Here is a 26,538-nt window from a genome sequence, read left to right as displayed (position 1 = left end):
TAGGGAAACAAAAATTTTTCTAGGGGTTGCGAATAGTAATATCAGTGAAACGTAAGGATGTTTTAGAAGTGTCTCACAATGTCTTTCGTAACAATGCATCAAGAGGCATTACCCTCATTTAATATAATTCTTAGGAATCTCTTTTGGTCCGACCGTCTTCTGTCAGAGAATTCCTTGACGAATTCGTAATGTCAAGAAGGGCAAGCAAACCTAAGGCACTTGTATGAGCTGGATACTAGATAGTACTGGTGTGAGTTTTGACTGGTATATGAAATACATGAGTTGCATTGCAACCGAACCACCGTTTAACTGAACCCCAAGCAACAGAACCCCTGTAGCTGAACCCCCGCGCAACTGAATCCCTTTCAACTGAGCCCCCGTGCATTTGAAATCCCTTGCAACTGAACCTCCGTGCAACTGAACCCTCGTGCAACTCAACTCCCTGGAACTGAACTCCCTGTAACTCAACCCCATTTAACTAAACCCCCATGTAATTGAATCCCCGTGCAACTGAACCACAATACTCAGTTTTCAGCATTTTACAAATATGAGACAGTATCGTTGGGTAAACACAAATTAGATTCTTTACATGTTCAACCTTGTTGTAATTGTTTATTTTTTGAAGTTACGATATAAATGTCTATCAAGAATATTCATAAAAAGCTCTGTTTTTGTTGCCATAAAATCAAACAAAATCAGATATCACAAACCATTAAAGCCAGATTTATTTCTCTTTTCTTTATATCTATTAAATGAAAAAAACAACAAATTTTTTAACTGCAAGTAAGGAGCGACATTAAAACTTAAAACGAACAGAAATTATTCCGTATATGAAAGGGGCTTTTCCTCCTCAACGCCCCGCTCTTAACGCTAATTTTTTTTACTGTCTTAAATAGAAGAGTTTAGAGAAAGATTCAAACTTTAGCGTAAAAATCGGGGCACTGAGGAGGAAAAGCCCCTTTCAAATACGGAATAATTTCTGTTTGTTTTAAGTTTTAATGTCGCTCCTTACTTGCAGTTAAAAACTTGTTTTTTCATTTAATTTCTGAGTGTTTTTGAATTAATGTATGTTTAGATTTTGGCTCACCAAACTGCATATTTTTATTAAGTATATGAGGGGGTTCTCCCCCTTGTCAATACCTCGCTCTTTACATTAAAGCTTCAACTTGGACCCAATTCTTTAAGAATGAGCCCTGAATCACAAACGCTATAAAATGAATAGTTGAAATTACTAGAAATACTTTAGCTTGAAGAGTGAGGTATTGTGGAGAAGACGAACCCACCTTATATACGTAATAATTTAAGTTCGTTTTAGGTTCTAATGCTGCTCATTACTTCCACCACAAAAAACCTCGTTTTTTTTTTATTTTCTCATTGTTCTTTTTAAATAATGCTAGAAAATGCTGCGGTCCATTCATGGAAATTTTCTTCCCTCATGATAAATTCCTTCCAATGAACAATCCTCCCACGAAACCCCCTCCCCCGACCCCCTTTAACGTGAAAAAGTCCCCCCCTGAAATCGTCTGTACACGTCCCAATAACCATTACTTTATGTAAACAGTGGTCAAAGTTTCTTGCAGCCCCTCCCCCGGGGACTGTGGGTGGGCCAGTCGTCCCCAAAGACATAATTATTAGGTTTTTCGACCATGTTGAACAAAATGGCTATCTAAAAATTTTGATCCCAAAGTAACTTTGGGAAAAAATGAGCGTGGGAGGGGGCCTAGGTGCCCTCAAATTTTTCGGGTCACTCAAAAATGGCACTAGAATATTTAATTTCCGTCAGAATGAGCCCTTTCGCGACATTCTAGGACCACTGGGTCGATACGATCACCCTAGGGAAAAGAAAACAAAACAAATAAACACACATCTGTGACCTGTCTTCTGGCAAAAAAAAATACAAAATTCCACATCTTTGTAGATAGGAGCTTGAAATTCTACAGTAGGGTTCTCTAACACGCTGAGTCTCATGGTGTGATTTTTGTTAGGATTCTTTGAATTTTAGGGGGTGTTTCCCCCTATTTTCTTAAATAAGGCAAATTTTTTCAGGCTCGTAACTTTTGATGGGTAAAACTAAACTTGACGAAACTTATATATTTAGAATCAGCGTAAATTCGATTTTTTTTTTCTATGTAACTATTGGTATCAAAATCCCATTCTGTAGAGTTTCGGTTACTTTTGAGCCGAGTCGCTCCTTACTAAAGTTCGTTACCACGAACTGTTTGATTAATATGGTTCTCTTTGCCTCGTCACTGTCTACTGTTCTAGGCAGTTACCCCCCTCCCTTCCCCAGGAATATCACTCCCACCAAAAAATATCCCCACAGAAAATACACCCGGTGGAAAATATACCCCAGGGGATATACCCTTTTGGGGATATACCTCTTCCCACGGCTAGCTGGTTTCCAATCACTTTTGACTTATAAAAAAAAGCCTAGAACTCACAATTTCTGATCAAATGAGCATCCTCCGAAGTTTCTACGACCATGAGGTGGAGCTGGGGATGAGGAGGGGACAGCTCCCTCTTATTTGGAATAATTGCTGCTCATTTTGGGTTCAATGTTACTCTTTACTTTCCTAGTGATAGCGTTTGTTGGTATCTTTGAAGTTTTTTGTCCCCCTCTCTAAATTTAACCCTCCAAACAATCCTAACTAGCCAAATATTTTAAAATATACAAAAATATACAAATTCTACTGTCTTAGATAAATTCCCTGTTGTTTTACAATGCCAAACATTTACATAAAAGGGCTTTAAGCCTCTATAATAGGGTTCTATGATTGTTTTGTAGTTAGGGAGGGAGAGGATGCCTTAAAGGGTGAATTTTAATGCTAAAACATCCCGTCTCTCATTGAACCTTCAGATATATACAGAATTGGTTCTAAATGGAAGAAGAGGGAGGGTGGAGGTAGAAATTGATATAGAATCCCCAGGTGCCGTATCTGGGACTTTCGCTTGGTGGGTTATTTATTCAGGGGGAGGGGATAAAATAAAGCTTAAAAAACACATCAAAATGTGAAATTTATATTTAATACCTTTTGATTTTAGGGAATGTCTCCGGTCTATGCTGTTATTACATAAAAAACAAGAGCTAAGAGCTCATATGGCACTTGTGACGAGGTCGGAAGAGCCGAGAGCTCATATGGTACGAGGTCGGAAGAGCCAAGAGCTCATTTGGACGAGGTCGGAAGAGCCAAGAGCCAAGAGCAAATTTGGCACTTGTGAGAAGGTCAGAACCTAAAGTTAAACTTTATAGCACAAGATCCTTCTAAATATCAAATTTCATTAAGATCTGGTCACCCTTTCGTAAGTTACAAATACCTCAATTTTCAAAATTACCTCCCCCCTCCCAATTCCACCAAAGAGAGCAGATCCGGTCCAGTTATGTCAGTCACGTATCTTAGACAGGTTTCTATTCTTCCCATCCAGTTTCATCCTGATCTCACCGCTTTAAGTATTTTCTAAGATTTCCGGTCCCCCCAACTGCCCCCCCCCAATTACGTTTGATCCGGTTGAGATTTAAAATAAGATATCAGAGTTACGAGGTCCTTCTAAATATGAAGTTTCATGAAGATCCGATCACTCCTTCGTAAGTTAAAAATACGTTATTTTTCTTATTTTTCAGAATTACCCCCCCCCCCGCAATTGAGCGGATCCGTTCCAATTATGTAAATTACGTATGCAAGACTTTTGCTTATTTTTCCAACCAAGTTTCATCCCAATCCTTCCAATCCCTAAGGGTTTCCCATCATTTTAGGTCTCCCCACCCCAAACTTCCCCCAATGTCACCAGATCAGGTCAGGATTTAAAATAAGAGCTTTGAGCCACGATATCCTTCTAAAAATCAAATTTCATGGAGATCCAATCACCCATTCGTAAGTTAAAAATACCTCATTTTTTCTAATTTTTCAGAATTAACCCCCCCCCCCCCAACTACCCAAAAGAGAGCGGATCCGTTCCGTTTATGTCAATCATCTATCTAGGACTTGTGTTTATTTTTCCCACCATGTTTCATCCCGATCCCTCCACTCTAAGTGTTTTCCAAGTTTTAGGTTTCCCCCTCCCAACTCCCCGCCCCCATCACCAGATCCGGTCGGGATTTAAAATAAGAGCTCTAAGACACGATATCCTTCTAAACATCAAATTTCATTGAGATCCGATCACCCGTTCGTAAGTTGAAAATACCTCATTTTTCTAATTTTTAAGACTTACTCCCCCCCCCTCCCAACTACCCCAAAGAGAGCAAATAAGTTCCGATTATGTCAATCATGTATCTGGGACTTGCGCTTATTTTTCCCATCAAGTTTCATCCCGATCCCTCTACTCTAAGTGTTTTCCAAGATTTTAGGTTTCCCCCCTCCAACTCCCCCCAATGTCATCAGACCCAGTCGGGATTTAAAATAAGAGCTCTGAGACACAATATCATTCCAAACATCAAATTTCATTAAGATCCAATCACCCGCTCATAAGTTAAAAATACTTCATTTTTTCTATTTTTCCGAATTAACCGGCCCCTTCTCCCCCCCCCAGATGGTCAAATCGGGAAAACGACTATTTCTAATTTAATCTGGTCCGGTCCCTGATACGCTTGCCAAATTTCATCGTCCTAGCTTACCTGGAAGTGCCTAAAGTAGCAAAACCTGGACTTTAGGTTTTCCCCCTCCAACTCCCCCCAATGTCATCAGATCCGGTCGGGATTAAAAATAAGAGCTCTAAGACACAATATCATTCCAAACATCAAATTTCATTAAGATCCAAATACCCGCTGATAAGTTAAAAATACTTCATTTTTTCTATTTTTTGCGAATTAACCGGGCCCCCACTCCCCCCCCCCAGATGGTCAAATCGGGAAAACGACTATTTCTAATTTAATCTGGTCCGGTCCCTGATACGCTTGCCAAATTTCATCGTCCTAGCTTACCTGGAAGTGCCTAAAGTAGCAAAACCGGGACCGACAGACAGACCGACAGACAGACCGACAGAATTGGCGACTGCTATATGTCACTTGGTTAATACCAAGTGCCATAAAAACTAGTTTTTTTAACTGAAAGTAAGGAGCGACATTAAAACTTAAAACGAACAGAAATTACTCCGTATATGAAATGGGTTGTCCCCTCCGCAATCCCTCGCTCTTTACGCTAAAGCTTTTAATTGTTTTAAAAAGCAGAATTGTGGCAAAGAGTCAAACTTTAGCGTAAAGAGCGAGGGATTGCGGAGGGGACAACCCATTTCATATACGGAGTAATTTCTGTTCGTTTTAAGTTTTAATGTCGCTCCTTACTTTCAGTTAAAAAAACTAGTTTTTTTTTATGTAATTTCTGAACGTTTTTGAATTAATGCATGTTTGATTTTGGCTCTCCACACATAAATTATTAAAATAAAATTTGCATATTAATTCCTTTTTTGGCTAAATGGCTTTCTCTTAGTTTTTATCAGACGATTTTGAGAAATAAGGGATGGGAAAGGAGGCCTAGTTGCCATGCAATTTTTCGGTTTCGGTTCGGTAAAAGGCAACTATAAATTTTTATTTTTAACGAATTTTTCTATTAGTAAAAAATATACGTAACTTAAGAATTATCTTACGTAACAAACTTTAATATTCTTTAATTTTTATTATGTATATGAGAGGGTTTGTACCCTCGTTAATACCTCGTTCTTTACACTAAATCGCAAGTTTTGTCCCAATTCTTTAAGAATGACCCCTGAATCAGAAAGGCCGTAGAATGAATAGTTGAAATTACTAAAAATACTATAGCATAAAGAGCGAGGTATTTATCTCTTCCTAAATACCTCGCTCTTTATGCTAAAGTATTTTTAGAACCCCTCACATGCGTAATAATCTCTGTTCGTTTTAAGTTTCAATGCTACTCTTTACTTTCAATTGAAAAAAAATTTTCCATGTTTACTTTTTCATTGTTTTTTTATAGTAATTTTAGAAAATCCTGCGCCCTTTTCATTGAATTTCTGTTCCCCCATGACACATTTCTCCATGGAAAGATCCTCCCACATAGCCCCCTCCCCTCAAACCCACCCCCAAAACCAAAAAAAAATCCCCTGAAACCGACTGTACATTTCCCAATAACCATTATTATATGTAAACACTGGTCGAAGTTTGTAAGTTGCAGCCCCACCCCCAGGGACTTTGGGGGAGTAGGTCATTCCCAAAGACATAGTTATTATGGTTTTTGACTATGCGGAACAAAATGGCTATCTCAAAATTTTGATCTGTTGACTTTGGCGAAAAAATGAGCGTGGGAGGGGGCCTAGGCGCCCTCCAATTTTTTTGGTCACTTAAAAAGGGCACTAGAACTTTTCCTTTCCGTTAGAATGAGCCCTCTTGCGAAATTCTAGGACCACTTGGTCGATACGATGACCCCTGGGAAAAAAAAAAAAAAAAAATAAAAAAAAATAAAAAAAAAAAAAAATAAACACGCACCCGTGATTTGTCTTCTGGCAAAAAATACAAAATTCCACATTTTTGTAGATAGGAGCTTGAAACTTCTACAGTAGGGTTCTCTGATACGCTGAATCTGATGGTGTCATTTTCGTTAAGATCCTACGACTTTTAGGGGGTGTTTCCCCCTATTTTCCTAAATAAGGCAAATTTTCTCAGGCTCGTAACTTTTGATGGGTAAGACTAAACTAGATAAAACTTATATATTTAAAATCAGCATTAAAATGCAATTCTTTTGATGTAGCTATTGATATCAAAATTCAATTTTTTAGAGTTTTGGTTACTATTGAGCCGGATCGCTCCTTACTACAGTTCGTTACCACGAACTGTTTGATTACGAAGGTAAAGAATAACATTAAGCCCCAAAAACAGCAAAATTTATTTCGTACAGGAGGGAGACAGTATCTTCCTTATCCCCACCCTGCCTCATGGTCGTAAAAACTTTAGAGGATGACAGTTTGTTCAGAAATTGAGAGTTCTAGTCCTTATCTTATTAGTCAAAACTGATTGGAAACCAACGATCCGTGGGGGGGGGGGTACTTTCCTCTGGGGTAATTTTCAAGGGGTTATTTTCTTCAGGGGAGGGGTGTTTTCCTTGGGGGAGGGGTTATTTTACGAGGGTATTTTCTGGGGTGGTATTTCCTGGGATATTTTCCGGGAAGGGGGATGATTTTCTGCGGAGTATTTTCTGGGGAGGTATCTTACGCAGAGGGTATTTTCTGGAGGGTTCTTCTTTTTTGGGGAGGGAAGGGGCAAACGCATAGACTCTTAAATAGTGACAGGGCGAAGGGAGCCCCTATTAACAGACATAAAAAGGAAATCTGGCTTAAGTGATTTGTGACGTCTGATTTTCTTTGTTTTTGTGACAACAAACAGAGCTTTTTTATAAATAATCTTGACAGGCATTTTTATCATAGCTTTGAAAACAAACAATTCCAACAATTTTGAAAATGTAAAGATTCTAACTCGTGTTTTACCAAATGATATTGCCTCTTATTTGTAGAAAACTGAAAAACTGAGTACGGTGGTTCAGTTGCATGAGGGTTTTCAGTTACACGATGGTTCAGTTGCATTGAGCTTCAGATGCACGGGGGTTCAATTGTGCAGGGGCTCAGTTACATGGTGGTTCAGTTACCCGCGGGTTCAGTTGCACGGAGGTTCAGTTACAAAGGAGCTCGGTTAAATGGGCTTTAGTTTCACTGGTGTTCAGTTGCACGAGGGTTCTGTTAAATGAAGTTCAGTTGTAGGAGAGTTCAGTTTCACGAGGATAGTTACAGGGGTTCAGTTGCTTGGGGCTCAGTTAAACGGTGATCCATACACCAAAACCAAAAACAATCCGCCCAGTCCAACCCAACGCTGATCAGGGATTTTGCTGCAGATGACTGTCAAACTAAGCAATTAAAATGACCCTTCTGTGAAAAGTTTTGGAAAATATGAAAAAAACAAAAAACAACAAACAGGAATACATCATAGATTTGGGTACGACTCTAAGTTGATTAAATTTATGATTTGGACATTAGATGGCACATCCGTGGTATTTTTGTTGCGAAATTTCAACCGTATAACTATAGCCTAAATAGTCGAAACCAAACCCATATCTCTGCCGATTTTGATAATAGTTAGGACCATGAGACATGCAGCTTTAGGACCTTTGAATGAAACCTTAAACCATCATGACAATTACTTTCAAACAATCATAAACTATACTATTTCATTTATGATCCGGGCCCTTGTAGAGTGGTTAGCACACTAGACCTGAAATTCTTTGTCCGTGAGGACAGGAGTTTGAGTCCTGGTGTCGCAGACTATTTGGTTTAGAACCAGGGTCAGTGATGTGACTTTGTAAGCTCAGCCAGAGTCAATCCAGTTGTAAATACTTAGCTGGAGAAATCAGGGGTAAACAGGAAGTATATGCTAAGGAACAGGCCCCAGCCCCCATTGCGCTTCCTGGCTGAAGGGCAATGAAAGGGAGATCATAACCACCGGTAGGGACTGTACGACACAACGTCGTGCTCTTCATCATTCTTTGCCATACCATTTCTAGGGGCACATTGACTCAATATACCCCCTTCCCTCTAATGGAGCCATGTATAGTCCAGGTTAAATAGTACTGTTATATTCTGCAGTAGCCCTACTATTTTCGTCTTTATTATTGTAAGGATAAATACTAATCCATCAGGGAGAGGAAAGAGTAGCGAATACGTAGAATATAATTGCATTATATAGGCTGGACTATATTTTGTTTCTTTAGGGGTGGAAGGGAGGGGTGAAAATGAAGCAATGTAGTCTTAGGATTGAGATGTGTAAGCATATATTATTGTTTCAAAGTAGCTTTGGCGTTTTTTTTTTTAAGATTTATTCCAACAGACTAATGGTTAACTGTCTTCTAACTGTTACCATCAACTTTACCCAAATAATTTGTGTTTCACTTGAAAATTGGGAAGAAACCATTGCCCTATAATTCATGAAATCTTAAACAAACGAAAATCCGAATTGTTATCTTTTGTTTAAAGATGCATATTTTATATTAAGGGAGATCTGACTTGTCAAAAAAACTTTTCTATTTAAACGGTGCCTGGAACTTATCATGTTTGGCGTGAGAATCAGTCATCAGGATTATTTAAGTTCAAGAAAATTTTCGTGACAATCCCCAAAGGACAATATCCTGGGAATTTGTCAAATTAACTACATGCCTGCCATTAGAATCGTATTCTATCCGGAAGGAGAAAAACAAATTGCAGAGAATAATCCATCTCGTTAACAGCGTGATAAAAATTTCTATTCCCAGTTTTTAGTTTCTTTTTGGAGTGAACCGGCATTTCAAAAGATATTCATGGCGGCTTTAACCTGTTCAAAAGCGGGCCAAGTAACTTAAACATAGTAAATGAAAGTTTAAAAGCGGAAACTGAGAAAAATATCCATGAAAAGCAGGTTCAGAAATGGTGACTATTATGTTGATTAAGCTTAGTAGAAAAAGTTTATTATATAACACGTATATGAAACTTTCAAAAGAGCTTAAAACTACAAGAAAGAAGGTCGAACCAACATGAAAAACACAAAATTATAACCGTCTGAAACCGTATGTACCGAATAACCGCATAAACCGAACTAAAACAAAAAATCAAATAAGCATATAAGAAAAAGCATATAAGAAAATTCAGTTTATAATCAAACATAAAACTAAGTTCCAGGCCATCATAAACTTGATGTAAAATTCAATCGCAATAGGTAATCAATCGTGTTAACAGCGTGAGTAAATGAAAAAAACTAGTTTTTTTTAACTGAAAGTAAGGAGCGACATTAAAACTTAAACGAACAGAAAGTATTCCGTATTTGAAATGGGTTGTCCCCTCCTCAACGCCTCGCTCTTTACGTTTCTGATTGTTTTAAAAAGTAGAATTGGGGCAAAGAGTCAAACTTTAGCGTAAAGAGCGAGGGATTGTGGAGGGGACAAACCATTTCATATACGGAGTAATTTCTGTCCATTTTAAGTTTTAATACCGCTCCTTACTTTCAGTTAAAAAAAAGTTTTTTTATTTAATTTCTGAACGTTTTGGAATTAATGCATGTTTGATTTTGGCTCTCCGCACATGAATTATTAAAATTGAATTTGCATATTAATTCTTTTTTTGGCTAAATGGCGTTCTCTTAGTTTTGATCAGACGATTTTGAGAAATAAGGGATGGGGAAGGAGGCCTAATTGCCCTCCAATTTTTCGGTTACTCAAAAAGGCAACTAGAACTTTTAATTTTTAACGAATGTTTTTATTAGTAAAAAATATACGTAACTTAAGAATTAACTTACGTAACAAACTTTTATATTCTTATATTTTTATTCTGTATATGAGGGGGTCTGTTCCTTCGTTAATACCTCACTCTTTACACTGAATCTTAAGTTTTGTCCCAATTCTTTAAGAATGACCCCTGACTCAGAAAGGCCGTAGAATAAGTAGTTGAAAATACTAAAACTACTTTAGCATGAAGTGCGAGGTATTTATCTCCTCCTAAAAACCTTGGAATTTATGTATTTTTAGAACCCCTCATATGCGTAATAATCGCTGTTCGTTTTAAGTTTTATTGCTACTCCTTACTCTCAATTGAATAAACTGCTTCATGTTTATTTTTTCATTGTTTTTTTATGGTAATGCTAGAAAATCCTGCGCCCTTTTCATTGAATTTCTCTTCCCCCATGACATATTCCTCCAAAGAAAGATCCTCCCACATAGCCCCCGCCCCTCAACACCACCCCCCAAGCCAACAAAATCCCCCTGAAAACGTCTGTACACTTCCCAATAACCATTACTGTATGTAAACACTGGACAACATTTGTAACTTGCAGCCCCTCCCCCAGGGACTGTAAGGGAGCAATTCATCCCCAAAGAAATAGTTATTATGGTTTTTGACTATGTGGAACAAAATGGCCATGTCAAAATTCTGATCCTTTGACTTCGGGAAAAAATGAGCGTGGGAGGGGGCCTAGGTGCCCTCCAATTTTTTTTGTCACTTAAAAAGGGCACTATAACTTTTCATTCTCGTTAGAATGAGCCCTCTTGCGACATTCTAGGACCACTTGGTCAGTACGATGACCCCTGGGAGAAAAAAAAAACAAATAAACACGCACCCGCGATCTGTCTTCAGGCAAAAAATACGAAATTCCACATTTTTGTAGATAGGAGCTTGACATTTTTGCTTTAGGGATCTCTGATACGCTGAATGCAATGGTGTGGTTTTCGTTAAGATCCTATGACTTTTAGGGGATTTTTCCACCTATTTGCCAAAATTAAGCAAATTTTCTCAGGCTCGTAACTTTTGATGACAAAGACTAAATTTGCTGAAACTTATATATTTAAAATCACCATGAAAATCAATTTCTTTGGATGCATCTTTTAGCATCAAAATTCTGTTTTTTAAAGTTTCGTTTGCTATTGAGCCGGGTGGCTCCTTACTACAGTTCGTTACCACCAACTGTTTGATTAATCTTAGTTGCAAAAGTTTATTATATAACACATTTATGAAACTCAAAAGAGCCTAAAATCAAAAGAAATGGGGTCGAAACAATATGGAAAGCACAAAGTTAGAAACATCGCGGTCTTAAACCGTATATACTGAATAACCGAATAAACCAAATTAAACTTCCCATACTAAAAAATACGAAAAATCATTTTTCGCATAGGAAGCAATGATGTATGTAGTTTTGCTTTCTTTTCTTCTTTTTTCTAGTTCGATGGTGAAATCATAATAATCATCATAACATCATAGACAGGTAATTAATACCTCATTTAGAAGCTATTTCTCATATATACGTGCTTTCTAAAAATTTGTGCAATCTGCAAGTGCCATACGGCAATAAAAATTACATTTTTTGTGCCATTTCTCAAGGGGTGGGGCTTGTGGGCTAACCATAACGTCCTAGGCAGATGTTTGATGGTGAGAATATCGAACCAGTAGTCTAGAAAGCTGGGAGAGAAATCGTTTGAAAATAAATGACAATATCTAGTATCCTTTTTAATTAACAAGCGATATCGTGTCACATTAAAGAAGCATTCTCTTCAATCTTTGCCAAAAAACATACAGTTGGCTAAACATACAATTTTACTCAAAGAGGGTTAAACTACTCTAGGGATCAGGGGGAATTTTATTAATACAGTCAACTGATTCTCCAAGATCTAAAATCCTAAACGGGAGGTTTTAAGCCCATAACTCCACGTTTAGAGAATTTACTACGAAAGTTATCCATCCAATGGAAAATTCTCCCCTTGGAAAATTCCCTCCTACGGAAAATTTTCCTTGAAATTTTTTTAGCATATTCCATAATTGCAAATACTGTATGGTATCAACATGAAAATTGCGCAACTTACATCCCTTTACCCGTGATCGTCGTGGTCATGTCGTTCTCAGAGACATAATTATTGGATCTTTCAACAATACTGAAACGAACGACTGAGTCAATATTTTGATCAAACTTAATTGGAGGAAAAGGGACGTAGGAGGGAGCTAGTTGCCTTCAACTGTTTATATTAACTTAAAAACGCAAAATAAACTTTAATCTCCATTCATACTAGCCCCCTCAAAATCTTCTAAGACCATTGGCTCGATAAAAACACTCCTACGAAAAACTATAACAAAAGACAAAAAAAACAAAAGATCTCGGAAAAAAGATCCGAGATCTTTTTTCTGGTAAAAAACGCGAAATTCCATATTTTTTTCTTAGAAAGGAGCTTGATAACTCCACAACAGGGTGTCTCTGATATGAAAACTGAAGTATTCAATAAGATTACTTGACTTTTTAAGGGTGTTTTATTCTTTTTTCGAAAACCAGACAATTTTTCTCAGGCTCGCTGCTGTTGATGGGTAACATTAAAACTAATTTTACATATTTAGAATTATTAAAAAAGTCCATTCTTTCAAATTGTTAATTGTATCCGTATTCCCATTTAAAATTTTTGGATACTGTCGGGCCGAGTCGCTCCTCACAGTTTATTATCATAAGCTGTTTGAAATCATTAGCTGATATTACATAAATAATGTAAAGAATATCAAAGTTTGTTATTAACCCTCAACGGATGATGGCTTTTCTAATTAACTAAAGAGACCAGAACACATCTAAGTAGCGGTTTTGTTATTTTGTGCCACAAAACATCAATTTTGGCCGAAACAGGGTCAACAATACAACAGAATGCAAATGCTACGATTAAGTCGATTTGTAAGGGTCTCCCTCAGCTGAAGATTTTGAGTGCCTCATCTCAGAATATGAGGAGATCAATTTTTGCATAGCTGGTAGGCAAGGACTGTTTTACTGCAAGGGCTATCAGGTTATCGTAAGATATCAGACCGTAAATATCAGGTTACCGTAAATATCAGAGAGTTGTTAAGCAAAAGCTACTATTACTCTCTATGTGAGACTACCTCTCTCATATGTGGCACCTTGCGGAGTTGACTGGTTGGGAAGCATAACAAGAGTACCGTAACAATCTTCTTTGACACGGAACCTTAACTGAAGGGTTCAGACGCCCTTTTTGCCTACTTTCCCTCCTAGCCCCCTCATTAAGTTGGTCTAAAAAAAAAGAAAAAAACACTTAATAAGAAAATGTCGTTTATTCATTTTCAGTTTCTTGAAAATAATATAATTTCTTAAACTTATATGCAAACCCTCAAAATACTGATGACAACATACCCCTCGGACTCTTCAGTTAAGTGATGAGTTGTAAATATCTTGTGGGAAAGATCAAGGATGATAGAAACTGAAACCTACACTTGATGTCCTATTTTACAACAATAAAAAATCACATGACTTCTTAGGTTTCATCACTTGAATTAAACAGACATCATTTTGAAAGATTTTTTTCTGTATGATTATAAAACGACAGCAAACAAAAGATTTTCTTATAGATTTAAAGAGTGAAGCTGAAACTTAAAACAAAAATAAATTGTTGCTTCACGGATTAACGAAGATATATCTATAAAACTAGCTCAAAAACAAAAAAAAAGATATCTTATGTTAGAATTCTAAAAACTTAAGCACTTTATTTCAAACTTAGCTAACAAGCGTCTCTTAGAGAATTAAATAAAAAAAAAAACAAGTTCTTTTAACGGAAAGTAAGGAGCGACATTAAACCTTAAGACTAACGGAAATTACTTCGTATATGAAAGGGGCTGCTTCCTCATTAACGCCCCGCTCTTTACGCTAAAGTTTGACTCTTTTCTCTTAACTCTACTTTTTAAAACAGTAAAAAACTTTAGTGTAAAGAGCGGGCGTTGATGACGAAGCAGTCCCTTTCATATACGAAGTAATTTCTGTTCGTTTTAAGGTTTAATGTCGCTCCTTACCTTCCGTTAAGAAAACTATTTTTTTTTATTTAATTTCTGAGCGTTTTTGAATCAATGCATGTTTTGATTTTGGCTCTCCACAGATGAATAATTAAAACGAAATTTGCATATTTATTTTTTTTGACTAAATGGATTTCTCATAGTTTTTATCAAATGATTTTGAGAAAAAAAAGGAACGGGGGAGGAGGCCTTGTTGCCCTCCGATTTTTTGGTTACTTAAAAAGGCAACTAGAACTTTTAATTTTTTACGAATGTTTTTATTAGTAAAAGATATACGTAACTTACAAATTAGCTTACGTAACGATTTTCTGTATTTTCATATTTTTATTAAGTATATGAAGGGGTTTACCCCCTCGCTCTTTACACTAAAGCTTAAATTTTCTCCCAATTTCTTAAGAATAACCCCTGAATTACAAAAGCCATAGAATAAATAGTTGAAATTACTTAAAATACTTTAGCGTAAAGAGCGAGGTATTAGGAGGAGGTGAGCCCATCATATGCGTAATAATTTCTGTTCTTTTTAAGTTTTAATGCTTCTCCTCACTTTCAGTTGAAAAAACTTTTTCTTGTTTATTTTTTCATTGTTTTTTTTTAAATAGTGCTAGAAAATCCTGCCCTCCCTTCATGAAAATTTTCTTCCCCTATGACAAATTTCTCCAATGAAAGTTCCCCCAAAATATCCCCCTCTTATCAACCCCCCCCCCCCCCCACATCCTTAAAAATCCCCCTGAAAACGTCTGTATATTTCCAAATAACCATTATTATATGTAAGCACTGGTCAAAGTTTGTAACTTGTTGCCCCTCCCAAGGGACTGTGAGGGAGTAAGTCGTCCCCAAAGACATAGTTATAAGGTTTTTTGACTACGTTGAATAAAATGGCTATCTCAGAATTTTGATTTGGTGACTTTGGGAAAATAATTAGCGTAGGAGGGGGCCTAGATGCCCTCCGATTTTTGGTCACTTAAAAAGAGCACTAGATCTTTTCATTTCCATTAGAATGAGCCCTCTCACAAGATTCTAGGACCACTGGGTCGATACGATCACACCTGGGGAAAAAAACAAAAACAAACAAACAAACAAATAAACACGCATCCGTGATCTGCCTTCTGGCAAAAAATACAAAATTCCACATTTTTGTAGATAGGAGCTTGAAACATCGACCATAGAGTTCTCTGATACGCTGAATCTCATGGTGTGATTTTCGTTAAGATTCTGTGACTTTTAGGGGTTGTTTTCCCCTATTTCCTCAAATAAGGCAAATTTTCTCAGGCTCGTAACTTTTGATGGGTAAGACTAAACTTGGTTAAACACAGTTCGTTACCACGAACTGTTTGATTATAACTGTAATCTCTGCTAAAAGTCATCGACATCATGTTCTGTGAAAGATTGCTGAGTAACAAATATTAATTGATCTTCTATCTGCGCCTTTTTACTCATTGAATTTACTTTTCCTGAGAGAAAATGTTTGAGCATTCAAACTTCAACGAACAGATATAGCACCGTATAAAAGGGTGCCAACCCCTCCTCTCTCATTCTTCTTGCTAAAGTTTTATAGCGCTTCAAAAATACTTTTTTGCGTGTGAGTAGTCATTCTTAAAGAGTTGGGACACAAACTCCAGCTTTAGCATGACGAGTGCGGGGCTTAGGGAGGGGGGGGATAACTACCCTCATATAGGGTAAAATCTCTGTCCGCCTTAAGTTTCTTTTGCATCTGAAATTTCCTCCAGAAATTTCCCTCTCCAAGGAAGGTTCCCCCTATAGATATCCATCCCAAACAAAACCACCACCCCCAAGAAATGCCTGTATACTTTCCATTAACAAATACTATACATACACAATGGGTGGACTTCATAACTTACAGGCCTCTACCCACGGGCTCTGGGGGGTTCATTTTACACCTTAAGACATAGTTATTTGATCTTTCAACTATGTGAACAAAATGGCAAGCTCAAAATTTTGGTCAGACAACTTTTGGGGAAAACTGGCCGTTGGAGGGGTCCAATTATACTCGAATCTTTTTGATTATATAAAAACAGCCATAGTATTTTTAATTTCCGTTTGAGTGCACCCTCTCCTGATCTTCTAGGACCATTATTTCTATACTATCACCCCTAAAAAAAAATTAACACGCATCTCTGATCCATCTTCTGGTAAAAGTAGCAAGGTTCAACATTTTTACTGACAAGAGCTTGGAACTTCTACAGTGAGGCTCTCTTGTACGCTGAATATGATAGCTTGATTTTCATTAAGTTTATTTGAATTTTAGGGGGTTTGTTTATTCCCTATTTCGAAAATCAGGCAAATTTTCTCAGGCTTCTAACCTTTGATGTGTAACACTAAACTTGATGAATCTTGTGTATTTGGATTTAGCATAATGAGCTGATTCTTTTGATTTATCTAATGATATTAAAATTCCCTTATTTAGAGTTTCGGTTATTATTGAGCCGAGTCGCTCCTTACGGTCGTTACCACGAACTGTTTTATTTACCATTTCCTTAAACTCATTTTTTTCTCCACGATTATTTTAACGTCTTATGCGAATAAGCCAGCTAATTAAATTATACAGAATATCCATGCAGACGGTGTTTCGTCGGTTGGGAAAGCATTTCCTGGTCTTTTGTTTTTCTTTCTTTTTAAACGGATCATTCCTTGTGCAGATTCACACAGTTATGGAATGCGGTAACGATCTGCGATTTGGCCAGAACGCCAAAGGACACACCAGCCCAGAGACTGTGTACTTTTTGTTTTTATACTTATGTCTTCGGTCAATTTTCGTACGTTGAACACAATAGTATGTCTTGGCCACTCTAATGCGTCAATATATACTTCCTAGTTTAGGCTTATGCTATCATCGTTTAGCTGCAATTCTTTTCTTTCGGGGAACTACCCCTCTTATATCGATATGAGTATATCTGATGAGATGTATGCAGGTTTTTGAAATATAGATAAAAGATGCCTGTTCGGTTGTACCTGCGAGGCACCCCTTCTTCAGTTTAGCACAGAGCATGGCAGCCCGAGTGGGTGATTGAGTAACACACACTCAGGAAAATTACAGGTGTAAGGTTTATCCAAGATGACTTCCTTTAGGGTATATTCAAATAGCCTACAAGCCTTAAACAGTAAAGTTATTTCAAAGCAGGAATGGAGTGTGGGGGTTCAGCATGATTGTGGCCTTCTTCAAACATAAAACAGTGTCTTGGGGCATGATTTCTAAGTTTCAACAGCTAGAACGCAGTGATCAACCTTCGGTTATAGTTTTCTATACCAGAAGAACATGAATAAAATTTACAACAATTAGTAAATTTTCGACAAAAGCTTAGGAAAACCAAAATATCAATAGGTTATATGTCTAACTATTTCATTAAAAGGATTAAGAGTCCTTAGAATATTTTAGTGACTTCAGAAACGTTTTGGCTAATGAGCTAAATTGGAACTAAACTAAAAACAAACTACCAACTTTGAATTTTTACTGGCTTTAAACTTTTCAAAAAATATTATAGTTTTTTTCTATTTCGAGGTAGCATAACAGGAAAGTAAGAGGAGGAAAGTAAGGAAAGTAAGAGATGACAATATTAACATTTCTCTGTGTCTGGCTTCCGCTCGATTTCACACTGCCTTGACAGAGTTACTAGAGACAAGAAGGTAGCGTTAGTTATTATTGAAATTATTCTACACTGTTTTTAAGCTCTAAGTACCCACTTAAATTGAGATTTCGCATTAAAATTTTAATCAGTTTTAATATTCTGGAAGTCTTTATACTAACCATTCAGGTTTCAAAATTTCAAAGTCTTGGAGGAGTCTGTGCCCCCCCCCAACCCCTCTTCCCATCGACACTGAGCTCACACCCCCTGTTTTGTCTAGTTACGACCGGTACTTGCTGACCTGTTTGTCGTAAAACTTGAACTGAGGAGTTTTCCAAGTGTAATTTTGAAGTTACTCTTTACTCTTAAAAGAACAAAGAAAGGATTTGTTGAAAAGCTCCCAACCACAAGCACTAGAACTTCTTAAATTCAATCCCTTACGCATATCTTGTTCCTAAAATAATCCTAATACAAGATTGTTTAATGTTTTCTCTGATTAGATCTAATAAAAAAAGATCTTTTTGGTACTTAAGAAGTTTACGTCATAGAATTTTTTTTTCTCGTGGGCTTTTTAGCGTTTATTTTCCCCTTACAAATAAACTGAGGTCTTTGGTTCCAAATGTATTTTCGGTCTTTATTTCTTTTCATTATTCTTTTTACATAACGAAGCGTTTTTATGCATAAATCTGATGATATTTAAGGAAAATTTAATAATACCTCAACTTTTATTTTTATACAAAAATGTCTTGAATATAGTTGACTCTAAAACGTTAATAACTTTCCAAACAAACAGATAGACAAAGTTCACTTTAGGAACCAAAAGCCTTTGTTACAAGTCTAGAGGAAACATTAGGACTTCATCCCTTATTTCAGCAAATTGAGGCTCTTAGCATATTCCAACAAAAGCTTCATGCTTTAAACTTAGGCTGTTTAGCCTCTGCATGGGACACAAAACAATAAATTTGTCCTTGCCTAGAAAACATGACTAAAGGATAAAGATAAAATTAAGATTGTTATAAACTTAGTAACAAAACTGCAATTAAAAGAGAAAACAGAGAAGATATGTATGAAGTCCCAGACTAGAATGTTTGTATCAGAAGGGACTCTGTAAGGACGGAATAAAACTTTTTTTTCTTTTTTTTTATTAATCTTAGCGTTTAACATTACAAATAAAGTTGAAATGGAAAATTAAGTATTTTACTAGGGTTTCGACTTTAAAATTTATAGGAATCACAAAAGTTGCAGAGAAGATTGAGGGGTGAATTCCACCCTCACTCCCAATCATATACTGTCAGAGAACCTATGTTTCACTTTATCCCGTTGAAGGTTGTACTCTCTAAGCTGCAACTCAAACATTAGAATTACCTTCTGCTTTGCAAAGTCTGTGTCAATGTGCCTTAAAAATCACATCAACTTTAAACGAGAATTAAATTAAAAAAACAAGTTTTTCAACTGAAAGTAAGGAGCGACATTAAAAAGCACATCAACTTTAAAAGAGAATAATTCAAACGAATACTCCACAAAAATCTGAGATTTACACACAGGGCCCGACCAAAAATTAGTGCTTATCATATTAAATACTAATACTAATAAATACTAATGATATTACTAATAAGTACTAATGATATTGCTAATAAATACTAATATCATTAGTATTTATGACTATTTAAATACTAACCGTCACAAGCTTTGCTGCAATTACAAGGGATGGATTTTAAGATGTCTTATTTTCTTCAGAAAATTTTTTGAAGATATCTTGAAAATATTCTTGAATTTAAAAGTGTCTATATAAAATAAATTTATTTTCGTCAAAGCAAAAATAGTGTCTAGAATAGATAAGTTCTGTCTATCACTGGTTTGTTTAACCAAGTTGCAAGTTACTGGACACAAGTACGCAAATGGTGTCCCACCCCCCAAAGATTCTACTAATAAAAGTATAGAACTCTTACCACAAGTGAAGATGACTCTAACGTATTTGCGTGACCTGGGATTACAACTTGTATTTCCAAAGGTGTTCGAACTGGCTTCCAAATTACAGCTCATTTTTCCATGACACAACTTCATTCCAACTTCAGTTGACAATGAGCTATGACAAACTAAAGACAAAGTTTTTATTTTTAATAAGCCAAGAAATCGTCAATTGTTGACGGTTGCTATAATCTAAATTCTGTTCTTCTCAAGGATTAGCTTCAAAGAGATAAAGAGACATTACTGTTGTATTCTTCCGCTGTTAAAGAAAGTGCTTTAATTCTATTGGTTCATCTCGAAAAATATTTTCGCCAATTAATAATAGATTTGCTTAAGAGCATGTCAGAATGGATATCTGAATAAACCCGTATTTTTCCCCGTTTTTAAATTTTGAGCCAGTAATTAAAAGGGATTCGGGATCCCTTGTCTGAGAGGACGCGGGTTCGAATCCCGGTGTACCCAATTCTTCGGTTTGGGACGGGGGTCAGTGGCGTGACTCTGTAAGCTTAGCCAGAGTCGACCCAGCTCTAAATGGGTACCTGGAGAAATCTGGGGAAGGTAAACAGGAAGGGTGTGCGAAAGCACAGGATGGCTGGCCCCCAACCCCCCATTGTACTTCCTGGCTGAAGGGCCAAGAAACGGAGATCAGCACTGCCGGTACGGACTGTAAAGTCTAATGCCGTAATATATATATATATATATATATATATATATATATATATATATATATATATATATATATATATATATATAAAACTATATATATATATATATATATATATAAAACTATATATATATATATATATATATATATATATATATATATATATATATATATATATATATATATATATATATATATATATATATATATATATATATATATATATATATATATATATATATATATATATATATATATATATATAATTAAAAAGCAGGATCTTTTTTGTAAAAACTTTAAAGAACTAAAAAGACCAATAAATTGAAGAATTTTGCTACTCATATTGCAAGTAAGTTCTCTGTTTCTCTGTACTTTATGTCTTGCCTCGGAAGAATATAATTTATATTTATTAAAAGTAAACTTAGTGTTTTAACCTGTAAGAAAGGAGTTTTAACATATATAGTAAGACAAGACATCTTTTAGATGAATTGCAACAATTAGATTTTTCTGTTTTTTTTGTTTTTTTTTTATGTGTTAGCTGAAACTTGAAATGCTTCCAAATGCTTAGGGTCGTGAAATACAGTTTAAAATTTCAGTTCATTTTGGATTTCAATGTTTGATTATATTCTTTTTGTTTAATCATAGGCAGCGCAATAGGGCTGCCTAAGTAAAGAGTGATGAGGGCACAATGTATTACTTATGATTATTATTTTTTTCTAACCAAGGAGCTTCGTATAAAAGGAGTTGTCATAGCAAATTCAAATGGAATTTATTTGACTGGAAACTGAAAGTTCTAGTGGCATTTTAAATGTTAAAAATGATTGAAGGGCAACCAGCCACCCACAAACTCATTATTTCGCCGAAACATCCAATACAAATTTTCAGATAGCCATTTTGTACAACGCAGTTGAAAGGTCCAGCAAATATGTCTTTGGAGATGACAACCTTCCAATAGACCTCAGGGCAAGGGCTATACGTAATACTAGTTGCCATATTTTTAGTATATAGGGTTTTATGGAAGGGGTGATTGTTAAAGCTTCTAAGGGGGCTCGTTCAATCGAAAATCACATACTATAGTGCTCTTTTGAGAGTCAAAAGTGCCTAGCCTCCCCCCCCCCCATGTCCCTTTTTCCCAAATGAATTCGATAGAGATTTTGAGATAGCAATTTTGTTCAACGTAGTAAAATGAACATATAAAAAGGTCTTCGGTGTTGACACGACCCCCTCTCAACAGTCTGGGGGCAAGGGTTTTAAGTTGTGCTCTGGGGGCATTTAAGATTTTTACGGAAGGGGTGGTGGCAAAAACTTAAGAAGAGGCTCATTTGATTGAAAATTGAAAGTCCTTCGAGTTCCCCTTTAAGAGTCAAGAGTGAAAGGAGGACAACTAGCTCCCCTTCCCTCCCCAACACCCTCTTTTCCCCAAACGCATCTGAATGAAATTGTAAGATGGTAGTTTTATTTAAAATACCCTAGATAATATTTAGAAATACCCCTAGAGTTAAGACAAACCCCCAGTTTGCATGGGCGAGGTTCATAAGCTATGCTCCGGGGTATATAAGGTTTCTATGGAATCAGCGGTCATAAAAGCTTTGGATGAGACTCATTTGACTGGAAATTGGAATTTCAAGTGCCCTTTTTAAGAGTCAAAAGTAAGTGGAGGGCAACCCCCCTACCTCGCCCATTATTTGCCAAACCGCATCCAATAAAAATTTGAAGGCAACTATTTGGTGCAGCATAGTTGAAAGGCCCAGTAACTATGTCTTTGGGGAAGTCAAACATTCCCTCCCAGCCCTTAAGGCAAGGGGTTTAAGTTTGGCAATTCGTCCATTGTTTACATATAGCATAAGTTATAGAAAAAGGTGGGAAAATTTGACCTTTCAAAAAGACAAAGGGCATCCAGGTGTACCTTTTAGAGAATTTTGAGGGGAGTTAGGGGAGTATTAAACTAAATCAAAACATGCTACGTGCTAAGAGTTGTCAAAAATCGTAACTCATGAATGACAGAGAATATTAAAATTCCCTTTATAATAGTTCAAGCGACCCTCTCCCCTGAGAAGAGTACTAATGACCTTTTCTCTCAACCCAAACCGCGGTGTACAGCAATCAAGGAATGTATAATCTCTAATATTGTACCTATATTCTATTAATTGCCCTGGATTCTGAATTAACTGTTTAATGGTGTTGCGGCTCCATGTGACAGTACGAACTCTAAGACCAGGATCGATTTTTGAGATTTTATAAATATTTTCTGCAGATCGGCTCTAAGCCGATGGGCTCTTCCATAACTTTTGTTGGATAATTTTTTGCCCTATTTGGTGTAAAAGACACAAAATACTACAAGATAGCATAAATGGGCACCTAGCTGCGGTGATGCCTGAAACCTGTAAGCTAAAAATTTGCCTTACCAGTAATTCTAAAACAATGGGCCATCTAAAAATTTTTGTCCGATAGCATTTTCTTCATCATAATCTTTTTGTGAGATGAAAAGAGCATTGGAGCATTTAATGTCCGTTCAAATGAGCCTCTCCCGATATTTTATTACCAAAACTTTCATACGATCATTCCAGGGAAAAACAAAAATAAAATTAACAACTAGAAACTTATTCCTTATTATATTACACAGGAAAATACCAAGCTCTGTGTTTTTGCAAATAGGAACTTAAGATTTTCGCAATGAGGCTCTTGGATATAGTGAAATGATGGATATATTTCCCCCTTTCTTAATGACCTGCATTTTCTCTGGCTCCTTTAATTTTTATGGGTACTTATAACTTATTGGGTACTTATAACTAGAAACTTATTCCTTATTATATTACACAGGAAAATACCAAGCCCTGTGTTTTTGCAAATAGGAACTTAAGATTTTCGCAATGAGGCTCTTGGATATGGTGAAATGATGGATATATTTCCCCCTTTCTTAATGACCTACATTTTCTCTGGCTTCTTTAATTTTTATAGGTACTTAAAACTTTTTAATAGATTTTAAATATTTTGACTAGCCGTTAAAGGAGATTATTTTGATATGTTTAATGTTGTCAGAATTTTTTTTTGTTTTTTTTAGAGTTATGTTTACTATAAACAGACGCAGCTCTGTGCTTGCAGCCATTGCCATAAACTGCTGGAAAATGCAAAACTTTGCACTTCTTTACATAATGACTGGAAACATACTGTGAACCCAAAAAGCATACAAATTGAACATATTGAAACATATTGAAAGGAAAGAAATTTCTAGGACATGTGGGGTTTGTGGGGTTTTTCGCCTTTTAGGAATCTATTCAGTTTGGTATCCGGACAGCGTCTTCCAATTACAAGACTATCTACACAGATCCATATTCAAAATACGCCAACAGTGAGGTCGGATTTTTCGCCTGACATCGTCTGTGCTAAGGCTTACAATACCCTACCGCTTGAACTGAGAGATAGGAGCTCCCTTGGTTCTTTCAAAAAGAGAATAAAAAATTATCTTGTTTTGAATTACTTTAATTTGAATAAAGAATATAATTAGAAAAGTGATGTTAGCTATTATTGAGTTTTTTTGGGGGGGTTGGAGTGGTTTGCTCCTGGATGAAGGGGTGGGGACTTGTAAGGATATTTTTTTGGTAGGGGCCATGGTTGTATCGAGAAGTGGAGGGAGAGCCATAGTGCGTATTTATTTTTGAGGTGATATGGGACTCAGCATGCAGTTTTTGCATAGAGATGAGAGATTAAGTATGTTATGACTGTTATAAATTTTTTTTATTAAACCCGAATGAACTGAACTGAACTGATGTTGTAATTTGCATCAAGGTCCCGACTGTTTACAGGGTTCTTCTCGTCCCTATCGAAAAATACATGTATTTTCTTATGCAAATAACTTTTGATGCAGCGTTGTGATGAGTCACTTTAAAATTAATAAATTTTACAATTTTTGAATTCATTTTTAGCGGTAAGTTTCTAATATATATGCTTTGTTATCAAATTTCTTTGAAGTTTTTAGTTTTGATTTCTTTGACTTTTACTCCTTTTTTTTGTTGTCATAATGATGATAGAGCTTACTCCGAAAAACAGAGAGTCATTTTTTTAGGTTGTGACTCATAAGCTTTCCGACCTCATTACTGAAAGTAAAAGTACTATTTTTGTGACAGTTAAAATAGCACAATAGTATCTTTCCAATTTTTTTTCTTTTTACTGGACGAAAATAGTGCCAGGCCTGTCTCTCAGCAGTGGCGTCATTGAAAGGGGGAACAGGGGCAATTAACCCTTCATTAATCGGGGGAAAAATATAATTTATTAAGTAGCTTTAAAATCGTTACTCGTAATAAGTGTAAAATTTGCTCTTTACTTTGAGCAGATAATTTCTTTTTAATTATTTGTTTTTAACATAAGAAAAACGAAAAATACAGGGCTCCATTAAATTTCATAATATGTTTCACATTAATATTTTCCCATATATGTTGTCTTTGAAACCCTATTATCAAGTAAAAAATATGAGCCTGGTTAATAACAAAGCGGAAAAATGCGTAATTGTCTGTTAAACGGAACGCAGTCAAGAATTATGCTGTGTAAGAATTGACAGAAAACGGTTTCCTATCCTGGATCGGTTTTAACTTGTTTATTTTAAATGAGAGAAAATCACAAATTATATATATTTTTATTAAATATTCAATATACATTGGTGGTTATGGGTTAGGTGAGGCATCTAATATAATGCCTTCTGCGCGACCTGCTTTCCAAAATTCTTTGTCGTACTGTCCATAACCTTATTTCTAAGGTACTATATTATCATATATTTTGGCTTACTTCATTAGAATTAATCTAACTTCACATATTGAGTGCGTTCCGTTTAACAGACAAGTACTAAAAAATGTTCTATGCTTCCTGTTTCATCAAATTTGCTCAAGTAAATTTTATTCCTGGATAATTAAGGCCGTGATTAAGTGAACTTGAAAACATCGAGCTTCAGAATTGAAGTAAGGTTACCCTTCTGTCTTTTAATTCTCTAGAGATCGTCGATTGTCAAAACTTCAAATAGCACCAATTATCAAGTCTTGTCAAAGGTTTTGATTGACAGCTTCCTTTGGTGAGATGCTTCAGCCGAGAAATAATAATATATTTGACAGTGTCTTGCAAAGCTTGGTTACCGACCAAGGGAGATTAGAAAATGAGCAAAAGAGCAATATCATTCTCAAGTACAAAATGCCCATGTATATGCAACTGTGACGGCATGCATAGAATGCATTTTAAAATTTATTGTTTTTTCCTTTTTATTTCCTAGGGATAGGCTATTTAAAATACCTCATTTCATTAATTCGAAACTAAACAGCGAACTTAGTTGAAAGCTTTCTTCGAGGATTCTTAGAAAACCAAAGTTTTCTTACAAATTAAATTAAAAAAAAAAATAAAACTGAAAGTAAGGAGTGACATTAAAACTTAAGACGAACAGAAATTACTTCGTATATGAAAGGGACTGCTTCCTCATGAACGCCCCGCTCTTTACGCTGAAGTTTTTTACTGTTTTAAAAAATAGAGTTAAGAGGAAGAGTCAGACTTTAGCGTGAAGACCGGGGCATTGATGAGGAGACAGCCGCTTTCATATATGAAGTAATTTCTGTTCGTTTTATGTTTTAATGTCACTCCTTACTTTCAGTTAAAAACACTTGTTTTTATTTAATTTAATTTCTTAACGTTTTTTAATCAATGCATGTTTTGATTTATGCTCTCCACAGATGAATAATTAAAACGAAATTTGGGTATTTATTTTTTTGGCTAAATGGGTTTCTCATAGTTTTGATCAAACGATTTTGAGAAAAAAATAGGAGCGGGGAAGGAGGTATAGTTGCTCTCCGATTATTTGGTTACCTGAAAAGGCAACTAGAACTTTTAATTTTTTACGAATTTTTTTATTAGTAAAATTATTAGTAAAAATAAATTTTACTAGTTAAAGACATACGTAACTTACAAATTAGCTTACGTAAGGAACTTCTGTATTCTCACATTTTTATTACATATATGAGGGGGGCTCACCCCCTCAACAGTACCTCCCTCTTCACACTAGAGCTTAAATTTTGTCCC

At 35.9% G+C, this 26,538-nt stretch overlaps 1 protein-coding gene across 2 annotated transcripts in view; it reads right to left on the bottom strand.

Moving 5' to 3' along the window:
* Positions 1-26,538, bottom strand: part of LOC136043877 (protein eva-1 homolog C-like) — a 268,061-nt gene that overhangs the window by 116,774 nt on the left and 124,749 nt on the right. For both annotated transcript variants that reach the window (XM_065728853.1, XM_065728863.1), the window contains exon 5: positions 19,805-19,951. In XM_065728853.1, coding sequence (XP_065584925.1) covers positions 19,805-19,951 — 147 coding nt within the window. The remainder of the gene's footprint in view (positions 1-19,804; positions 19,952-26,538) is intronic.

Source organism: Artemia franciscana, chromosome 1 (assembly GCF_032884065.1).
Source record: "Artemia franciscana chromosome 1, ASM3288406v1, whole genome shotgun sequence".
NCBI lineage: Eukaryota > Metazoa > Arthropoda > Branchiopoda > Anostraca > Artemiidae > Artemia > Artemia franciscana.
This window is presented reverse-complemented; position numbering and strand designations above follow the sequence as displayed.